Raw genomic sequence first — 10754 nt, forward strand, 5'->3', positions numbered from 1 at the left:
TAAAATCATATGTAAATCATATGAAGACTAAGATTTACTATGAAAGCAATTTGATGAATTTATTAGTATGAAAGCAAAGTAAATTGGTCTAAGATTTGCTAATTAAGACTGAGACTTAGAAGGATCGCTTTACTGACCTTTTGAGAATAAGAAAAAAGGAATAATAATTAAAATATTATTTTTCTAGAATTTGTTAATTCATCATGCAATAATGGAAACAGTGATGATAAAACAAAATAACCCCCTTAAAATATTAACAATTATTATGAAAAATTACCAATGTTAAATGTTAGAATAATTAATCTATATATAATCATTAAGTCTATTTAGGATGTAGTGTGCTAGCTTTTATGAATTGTGTCTATAGTAATACCTAGTTCTGTATCTAGATATTTAGTGCAGTTCCTCCATGTACTCTTGTATTAATTATTTATTATGTAATAAATAAAAGATTGTGAGAGTAAGCCCACTAGAATTTCTGTTTAAATCTCAAGTACCAACAAAATCATATATTTGCTGGAAGAAACTTGGTTCTCCCCTGACAAAAATAATAGACTAGAAAGACATTTACCGTGGCACTATGAAGCACATTTTACCCATTTTGGAGACTGAGGGTGAAAGACAGCTAAAAAAAATAGGAAGTTTATTGCTACAAAAAGAATGAAAAAATACCAAATGATTGAAAAAGAGACAATTAAACTAAACAAAACAAAAAAAGGGGATGATGTTTCCATCTGTGTATAATTAAAATACATATCTATTATGGCAATCTTGTACACCTAGCATCCAGCAGCTCTCAAGAATTTATCAAAGGGGCTTGCAGGTGGTAGCTTTAAAGAATGATGCTGTCCAAAATCAAATGAACAGGGGCGAACTTGATATTGTGCTTGAAATTGTTCCTGATTCACCAACTTCAGATCACCTTCTGAATAATCCAGTGTCTACACAATGGCACGGTAACAAATAATAACCCTTTCAATGTTAAGGAACAACTTTATGTTTAATCTGAACTTTTGGTCGATTATGATGCATCATGCAATGGTGTCCATTACATAAATTGAAGCAGTAAACAAAATAAATGAACTTTATATATGGTTTAAGCTAGTGAATGATTTTTATTGGTTCTGAGTGATTTTCCTCTTTCCAGATTTTATTTTCTAATGATAGTAATTTGATCATTGCTTAATTCACTGGTTACCTAAACTGGGACATTGATACTACGACAAGCAATTGACCAGTATGATCATCTGAAAAATAAATTATTCTTTCACTATATACTTTTCTTTTGTTGTAAAATGAAATTTTCATGTTAAGAAAGCATACTAACCTTAATTGGCAAAGGGGAAACTTTCATTTCAATTTCACTTGAAAGAACTATTGCCCTAGTTTCCTGCTGGTGCTTGAAACTGTGAAGAACTGACATCTTCTTTTGTTTTCCTGTTACAAGTGCCTCACACTGGTTCTTCATTTGGTCATAAGGCACAGGAGTTGATGAAATGGGAAAACTAGCCACCTGTCGTGCAGTTTCCAATACCTATCCATACAATGATCCACGAAGTATCTTTTAAAAACATAATTTTCATCCTCCAACATAAACAAACATTGATTTAAAATACAATTACATAGTGAAGCAACCTGAACAAATATAAAATAATATTTTTTAACAGAAAGAAATCCAGTTTTAATTCTCCAGCTGAAACATCTAAGATGGATTTAAAATATAATCACCTACCCAAACAGCTAAAACTAAAAATAAAAACATATCATAATTTTACCGATTGTAAGAGTTCATTAACACTTAGAATGTCTGGGTTATTGCTAGATAGTGATGATTTACGATCTGACTGACTTCCACTAGGTTCAGGCCGGGCCTCTTCATCCATCAAAGCTGCCGAAGCCACAATCTGGAAACATGTCATAGTACTGAGACAGAAAAAAGTTTCTAAAACCACTTAAATGAAAATAAAATTTTGAGGAATTTTACCTCATCAAAATCTGGGAACTCAATCTGAGCAAGGGGAGAAGACTGCACTGGTGTCTCCATAAACAAAGGAGGTCCCAGTGGATAGGCATCATCAGGGGAAAACCCTTGTACAAGTTGTTTTTTTATGGTCGACAACTCATCCTGGTTAAAATTGAAAAGTCATTATTTACACTTATCCACTACTGAAGTTTTCCTTGGCAAGCAACTCAACTGCAGCTATTTTTGTATGACATGCTACATACATAATATAATATTTGCAAGTATCTTTTATACATAAAAAACATTGGTTTGAGTGATAGTTTTTAGAATACATGCAAGTGCATAAACAGCTGTGAGTATAACTTCATAAGTAGAAAAATGAATCAAGCACAGCCAATTAGCCCCTTATAATAATTATTTCAAAATAGCAAATCAAATCATGATTGTCAAACCAACTAAACCTGATGCGCAAACTTTTCAATCTGAGAAATTATGTAGCTCATCTCATGATGATGGCTTATGTAACTAGTTGGATGTTTGTAATTTCTAATAACAAGCAGAAAGTAAGTCGTTATCTACCCTTAAACTAGAAGTGCAGTATATGTTAAAAAGCTTGAGCAAAACATTTTCACCATTTAATCCAACAACTATGCTGTGATTTGTGTTTGATATGTTTAACCAATGGAAAACTGAAATACAGTGGTGTCTACTTCATCCTCCTAACCCTGGCTACTTCCCAACCATGAATCTAAGCAATTGAAATAAATTCATATTACCTCTGATAATTCTGAAAATTTAGTCAGGAAGAATGATATTACAGTCTCTTTCAATTCCTTATCATCCAATTTAATTGCTGACAGTGTCTTCATAGCTGAAACATCATCTTCCTGAGATCCATAAACTATCTTCTCTGATTCTGTATAAACAGCACACAGCTTGACATCATCGACCAACTCAAGGAAAGGATCTACCTGTGGGTTTAAAACACTAATTAATTTACCTTATTATTACTCAAAACAAACATGTAGTAAAATTCAATTTTGAAAAGCAAGCTGAATAATGAGGTCATGCAATGGGGAACAAGTGATTAGGGGAAGAAACTTACAGTTAAATTTGTCAAGGATGCTTTAACTTTTGGAATTAGCTCAGGGAAATTCCCTGCCCTGGCTGAGAATATAAGCATGTATGATGCTAAAGTGAAAAGAGACCTCCTGCGAGATGGTTGCAAACCTCCTTTGAAATGCATGAAGACAACAAGCATGTCAGAAAATTCCAGCATAAAACCATTATCTTATATTTAGTCATAATAAAAAAAATTATGCCATGCATAGTCATAGAAAGTGGATGTATTCCTAACTCTTATAAAATCGGTTTGCAAGTTAAGGTTTTTACCCACATACATACCCTAATTTGAACATATCTCTAATTAATGCAGGATCTCCAACACATACCCTATGCTATTTAATATTTGTGGTTGGTGATAACAGCCCACGATAGCGGGTGATACAGTAGATCCAACTAATATTTTTAAGATAGACTCTAATACCATCTTATAAAGTAGATTTTAAGACTAACTCAATCTTAAGTTGACTTAAAATGTGAGATTTGCACTCACTCAAGGCTTTGGGCCCAACAATGGATCTAAGATAGGATAAGATACTAACTATTTTGAAAGCAAAGATATTATACTATCTTGGAATTTCTGTTTAGGGTCTAATTCAGCTCACAAAACCAGCTTGTAAAGTGAAAACTCTTCACCTCTTATAAGCAATATTTAGGTCATATCACCATGCAATGAGAAATAAACAACCCCCCACCCCATGCAGCCCAAAGTGGCTGCAATTAAGGCGACTTTCCAATTATTTAAACTGCACCTTAAGAAGTTGAGGCAAGTGGTGTATGAAAATAAGCTATAGGTTTGGATACTATACTAGATTTAATCTTAAAAATAACTGAAATTAAGTTCTCCAACAGGTATTTAAATTGCACCACCAATAATTGAGGCACCTAATCTGGACTTTCCATCATTAGCCAATTTGTATTTGTTCCAGATCAAATTGGATATAGTAATAATTGTGTAAAGAAGGCAGCTCGTCAAGATAAGATAAAAAAAATCACTTATATGTTCAAGTTCAACTGACCTTCTTGATCCAAAGAGAGGCTCATTAGGGAAAATGCCAGTTGGAAACATCTTACTAAAGCCATGTAACTGGATGTCTGTTGAAAGTAATTCACATCATCACCATGAATTTAGACAAATTAATTAGTTAATTAAATTATTCGGTTCATATGTTATTGGATTAATAGAAGAAATTAACAAAAACATGGTGTTTCTTTTTTTTCATTTCCAGAAGAGAATAAAACAGTTAAAATGCTGGTCACTACCACTAAATATAGTTAATTTCACACCAAATTGAAATACCCATTGACAGCAGTTCTTGACTCAGGCAATGAGGTAATAGTGTGAGAATATTAACTAGTCTGCTTTATAAAAATATAAGATTAAGATATAAAGTGACCCCAGCAACAGTCAACTGATTATTGAAAATGTACACTGTTATAAATAATTAACAGTTAAAGAAAATGAACAAAAACATTAGTGTATTGTATTTAATGACATTAAATATAAAAAACCATTATCTTTACATTTTAGTATTTTACCAATCTCACCTTTGAACGAGTGAACAATAAAGCAATGCTATAAGTGTGAGCCATTGCCTCAAAATTTGCAGGGCCACCATCCATAGAGGTTGCCTGAATCCAGATTGAAGAAAGCAAGAGACTCACTTGGTGACTGCTTAACCGAAAAGAGCTTAGCTCCTGAAAATTTTAGTTAAATCATGCAATATTTCATTAGCAATTACAGCAAATAGAAATACCTTGGTCCTCTCCACTATTTTAGAAAAAATAAAAATATATAATCTAAACTAACTGAATAACTTCCTATGACAACTAATATAATTGGAATTAATAAAGCTTGTATGAAGTGCAAACCAAGAAGATTAGGCACTACCAGCAGCATTTCTTACATGTCTACTAAATCAATTAATAACGATGAAAAGAATAAACAAAAATTCCCCCCATACATGTTTTCCATCCATTAGAGCCCCAGGAAAGATGTGAACATGGTATGGACGAATTGCATATTTCTCACTAACACCAACTACTGCCTTTCCTTCCGCGTGTTTCCCACTCATATACTCTGCTCCTAAAAGATTTTCATGCTGAATGGAGAAGCTTTCGCTTGATACCTTCTCAGACATCTTTGTTATTTGGTCTAACTGAGGAGAAAATGGTGATGGAATAAGCACTACAGAAAAGATGAGATGAGCTCCAACTCGGGTTTCATGATCAGAGTGAGCCATGGCCAGGAGCAATTGATGAAACAAAGCATCAGGGAAAGCCTGAAAAGACAAAAAAAAAAAATTAGTACATATTTACTGTGAAGCACATAGAAAAGTCCATTTCCAGTCAAAGTAACTAAGAATACTTGCCTTCTTGTAATATGATACATTAGGGATGGACGTGATTAGCTTTGCAGTTTGATAAACAGCAGAAATTGTCGTTCTTGCAATGGTAGTTGTAGTTGAGATATTCTCTAACACCACAGCCATCAAATCAAGAATGGGTCCTACATCCCCAACCTGCCATTCTCAAAGTGTTATAACAGAAGCAGCATAAAGTTAAAAAAAAAGGAAAAAAATGCTGTGCATACCTTGTTGGAAAGATGCAATATACACATTTCCAAGGCAAATTGAAGTTCAGTATTCAACTTAAACCCATCATTTCCAAAGCTGGAAGCTTCGGCTGAATTTTGCAGAGTCTTCCTTAAATGTTTAATTAGTTCAGATATTGCACCAAGTATTGCAACCGAAGCCTGTTGCTTCACATTTTGTGCAAGTTTTGTTGTTGCGTTAATAATATCAATCTGAAGGATCGGCTGCTTAGCAACATTTTTATGATCCAAGTGCTTGACCAAAACGGACAACAGAAGGCAGGAATTATCTCCTAGTGTGTAAAAAGAGATAATCAATATACTGAAATAAGCGACAAAATCTTCTTTTAAGAAAAATCATATCACGTAGTATTGCACGGCTACCTGATTCTGCTAAAAGAGATTGTAAGTAAATCAAAACATGAGCAGCAACTCCTTTTTCAGAAGACCATTGATTTTCAGAATCAAAATAATGAAAAAGAGGTTCAAGAACACGCCGTAATGTTGTAGCTTCTCTTGCTAATTTGACCATATTATACAAGCAGACCTTTGACCAGTATGTAGGATCTTTAGCAGTATCCCTGTAAAATGTGTAAGACATAAGGGCTTTGGAACCATAACTGTTGGCTTCATAATAAAGGATGGGAAGAAGAGTAAGGTATGACATACAACACAATGTTCATCTCATTTCCAGTCACAGCTTTCAGCAGCAAAGGATCCTTCTTAGTGATATCTGTTAAAGGGTCTTCTACTTTAGGAAATCCCTGTACTATAGGGTCCAGTGACTCAGAATTCAGCTTATTTTCCATGGAAGATTTGGAGTTGGATTGGAGACTCGTGTAATTCTCCAAAGTCACTGATATAATCTATTTCAAAACCCAGCCGCCCAACCAAGTAAAAGAAAATAATTAGATAGGCAAAACTTTAAATACACAAATTTAGGTTCAAAATTAGGAAAAATAAATAAAATAAAAACATAGAAAAATCAAACTTCAAAGAAATGCATCCCTTTCTTATACATCTGTTCTTGGACTATTGAACAAAAATTGAAAGAGTAAAAGTAAGGATGTAGTACTCACTTCATCTGAAACCATGGAAAGATGTGAGTGCTCACCCATGAAACGCACCTAGCCAAAGAAAGAGGACAGAAAACAACAGTTATCAACAATAGAATGTACAAGTGACCTACAAGGCAATTGATAAGCGATACTATTGCAGGAATGACATAACCACTAACTAGTTCAAATTATTTATTCTCACTCTTACAGTCATTTACAAAGCCAATCATTATCGACAGCTAAATAACCACATAACATGATTGGTGATCACTAAAACTGCTAAGGACCATATTACATTCTATTCATAAGCAAAGTTTATATTCATAAAAGATAGTTATGGGGTTACTTATGTATATTCAATCAAAAATGAAAAGTGAAGCCCTGAATGCCATTTATGTCAAATTACAGGAATGAATGAGCAATTTCCAAGAGACATAACCAATGAACCAGAGAAAGTAAGGTACCATATAGGATAGAGCTTGTAGTCCAGCTGAACGTAGACGCAAAGCTCGTTCATCTTCCCCCACTTCTTGAGCCAATTGACATAGCTTAGGAATAAAACCCTCTAAGTTGAACATGTATGTACCATCTGTCTATTTTAACTTAAAAAAGTCAGGATAGCAAAAACTCATGGCTTTCAAAAGAATGGGAAAAAAGAAAAGATTGAGCTAGATCTGAAAAATGCAATATATAGCAAGTAGCCCGACTGAAAATGCAGTTATCCACAATAAGCCCCACAAGGGGAACTGTGATTTTTGAGCTCCAGTGGTATCCATTTTCACTGGCTTCCTGAACTTTCACCCAGAGAAAAGATACTTAAATTTAAGCAAAGAATTCAAAGGGATGTCAGATATCTCTAACTATGCACCATCCAGATAAGTCAATCCCACAGGGATATTAATTCCATCAGGTCAGAAAGGTTTCATAACTAAATACCTGGCAATCTAGAAAATCAAAAAGAACGTTGCAGCCTAAGATCCTGATTTCATCTGTTCGGGTTTGTTCTAGAAGAGTTCGAATAATCTCTAACAAACTACCAGCAAAAAGAGGCCTGCAAAATTAGGAATTGTCATTTGAATATCAACAACTTATATTTCAAATTAAAAGAAGAGGCAATAGCAATCAGCCAATAGAAATCATAGGAACCACAACTTCATTGTATAAGAAAAACTATTACATGGTTTTATATTACCTCAAATTGTAAAATCACCAATGTTATATGAGAAAAAAGGTTTGAAACGAGATCATGTTTTACATCCTTTTCTAGTTCACAAACTTTAGGATATTCAGATCACTGCACAGTCATTGTAAATAATGATAAAAAAGGAAATTGCATAGTAAACATTTCATTATTCAGTGAATTAAGATTGATGTAGTAGTTGAAAGAGTGGGTCATGCTAACAAGTGCCATGATGGCACTGGTTAAAGAGCATTAAATACAGCCAATGAAATGCTTTTAGTTACTTAAATAAATTATTTAATAACTTGTGTGTCTGGTATACTAATACATCTTTTTCCAATAAAAAAAAATTATAATCTTTGTTTCCATGCGTCCTTAAGGCACTAGTTTACATTCATCTAAAAGAAATTATTATCATTGAAGTATCAGTTAGGAGCATATAGAATTTATAAAATCAATGACTGGAACTTTCAATATGTAATTTCATGTGCAAATTTTTGTTCTGGCAAACTACAACTACTATTCATCAAAAGTGAATCTGTGAGATTGATGACAATCTATATCCTGTTAGCAAACTTACATCTGTTCCTTACATGACGATAAGAATTTCTTGTATATGAACAAGACAACTTTCACTGAGCCAAAGGTTTCATAACGCAAATCCTTGTAACATATTTGCTCCAAGTAATCAGTAATCTGCAAGTTTAAATACATTAAAAAAATTGAAGCCAATGGCATTTTCTCCAGCACTAAAGATAACTTCAGCCATAAAATAGTTTTCATCATATTAATCAAATCAAATAGTTTCTCAAGAGAATCATTACTATCTAAATTCTATCCATTTAGTCGTAATTTGTCTTGATTACACAACGTAATTGAACTACAGATGACAGAAAATAAAGACTTTTGAGAATGGCTTTACCTTGGGAATTCTCAGTGGGTTCTTGGAAGCATAGTCACATAGTTTTCCAATTTTTCTGTCATTAAGTTCAGCCTCCTGCCAAGCACGGTATCTATCATGCATAAGATGATGGGTACATAGGGGAAAGAAAAATCACCGAGAGGGGCTCCAAATCAATCAAAATATTTAAATAATATATAATATATACTACAATAGAAAAATTGTCATGAAGAATCTTGATACTGAAAATTCCTATTCAGAGGTCACACTAGACTAGTCACTTAGAGTGGCAATGGTAAACAAATTCAGGGAAATAACAAATTGAATGCAAAATCCAGTTTAAAGCAAAGAAGCATGTTTTAAACAATAAGTACCAGCCTCGGAAGGACACCACCCTGGGAAAGACTAAAAAACAATCTCATATATATTGATGAGTACATTGATGAGTAGCCAAACAAGTATGCATTGAATACTGTTGATTTTCACAGTGAACGTTGGAACAGCCAACGAGTGTTTAATATTTAAGGACACATCAATGTACTGCTATGCAAGGGGAGAGAAAGGGTAATTATAGTTAGCTGTTTACTCACCTGTAAGTAACAAGTAACAAGCAAATCTTGATATCTTAAATGAAATGGCATTACATGAGCTGAAAATGTCACCTGATTGCGTGGGAAAATATCGGCTAGCAACTTCTTGTATCGTTTCACCGGTTGTCTAGAGCTCGCCCGCAGAGAAGGACAGACGCAACACAGGTTGCCACAGACGGGCACAACCCGCCTGGACATAACTCCCATTTTGCTATGGACCCAGAAGAATCTCCACAATATCAATCAATCAACTCTGGAAACTGCCTCCACAATTCACATTCCAGTAACAACAACACAAATTAACCAAGTGTTTATCTAACCGTTGTTCATCAAGGCTCACCACTACAACTTAACTAGAACTCATTCAACTCCATACCGCAAAAATAACAAATTTAGGCCAAAAAAAGCAAAAACAAAACGGATTGAAAAGTAGAAACCAAACAACAACCTACATTGACTTACCCAAAACTCAAACGGTTGCAAAATCAAAGGTCCCCGGATTCTGGTCACGATCTGGATTGAACTCGAACACAAATATTTCAGAAAATTACTCAGGTTACACCTCAGAAAGCTCTAGCTCACGAGTTTCTCAGATTCAATTGAACATCAAATTTGAAGAAATTAAACAAAGAAAAAGCAAAGTAAAATAAATAAAAGTAATGTTCATCTTCTTCTAAAAATAATGGCAATGGGGACAGAGGATGGAACACTCCACCGACATTTTCGTTGTTTTCAGTTGGAAATTATAAATGCTTTAGGAAAACAACGCTTTCATTCCAGCATCAACATGTACTTGCCTACTGTCTAGTTAAAGCAAGAAATGAAACCGATAATAAAAATTTAATTAATAATTGATAGAAAGTGGAAGGGATACGTCACCATTGGCGTGGTTGGGAAGTTGACTGCACGATGACCCCTCTGTTGCGCTTCATCATCATCGTTTACGCGTAAATCATTCAACGCCGTCGCTGTGTATATAAAAAGAAGTTTCTTAAATCTTTCTTTTGTATGAAAAGAGAAAATGATTAATTAAGTCTCAAATTAACCAAATTACATTATTTTATTGATGTTAGAAATTTAAAACGATAATGGAGTTAATATATTTTATTAATTTAATTGAAATCATATTCAATAACTTCATCAATGATTATTGCAGAGGTCTCGTGACAAATGGCATAAAAGAAATACGAAAATATAATACATTTAATATGTTTTCAATTAAAACAATCAACTTATTTTTTGTTATTTTATATTTCTTAACACATAGATATAAATAAAGAATAATAAATAATATAAAAATCAAGTTATTTAGTTGAAAAGGTTAAACAACGAAAATTTAATTAAAAA

The 10754-nt window shown here is 33.5% G+C and overlaps 1 protein-coding gene across 5 annotated transcripts; it reads right to left on the bottom strand.

Annotated features, from left to right (window-relative positions):
- Positions 1–573: 573 nt before the first annotated feature.
- Positions 574–10389, bottom strand: LOC124831355 (ARM repeat superfamily protein). 5 transcript variants are annotated; one of them, XM_047305327.2, is made up of 21 exons: positions 10287–10389; positions 9870–9920; positions 9480–9667; positions 8839–8913; positions 8497–8612; positions 7673–7787; positions 7201–7329; positions 6758–6805; positions 6348–6544; positions 6063–6259; positions 5679–5971; positions 5458–5607; positions 5050–5367; positions 4634–4783; positions 4105–4180; positions 3069–3196; positions 2740–2934; positions 1985–2125; positions 1776–1904; positions 1328–1534; positions 574–941 (listed from the first exon to the last, which is right to left on the bottom strand). In XM_047305327.2, the coding sequence occupies exons 3-21, from the start codon at positions 9612–9614 to the stop codon at positions 780–782; spliced, it is 2961 nt and encodes a 986-aa protein (XP_047161283.2). In that variant the 5' UTR covers positions 9615–9667; positions 9870–9920; positions 10287–10389; the 3' UTR covers positions 574–779. The 5 variants fall into 5 exon arrangements, with proteins under 5 accessions (XP_047161283.2, XP_087965237.1, XP_087965236.1 ...); XM_088109111.1 differs by lacking the exon at positions 10287–10389 and having other exon boundaries at positions 5122–5367; positions 9870–10120; XM_088109110.1 differs by lacking the exon at positions 10287–10389 and having other exon boundaries at positions 574–899; positions 9870–10120.
- Between the last annotated feature and the right edge of the window lie 365 nt (positions 10390–10754).

The sequence above is a fragment of the Vigna umbellata genome, chromosome 3, assembly GCF_029865625.1.
Source record: "Vigna umbellata cultivar VRB3 chromosome 3, Vumbellata_1.0, whole genome shotgun sequence".
In the NCBI taxonomy this organism is placed as follows: Eukaryota; Viridiplantae; Streptophyta; class Magnoliopsida; order Fabales; family Fabaceae; genus Vigna; species Vigna umbellata.

Bases quoted from the DNA above. Each gene is read 5' to 3' on its own strand.
- LOC124831355 (XM_047305327.2), bottom strand. From the start codon at position 9,614: ATGGGAGTTATGTCCAGGCGGGTTGTGCCCGTCTGTGGCAACCTGTGT. The intron at 2,935-3,068 runs GTAAGTTTCTTC...TTAAACCCACAG, and splicing joins CATCCTTGACAAATTTAACT to GTAGATCCTTTCCTTGAGTT. The intron at 1,905-1,984 runs GTAAAATTCCTC...ACATGTTTCCAG, and splicing joins AGTTCCCAGATTTTGATGAG to ATTGTGGCTTCGGCAGCTTT.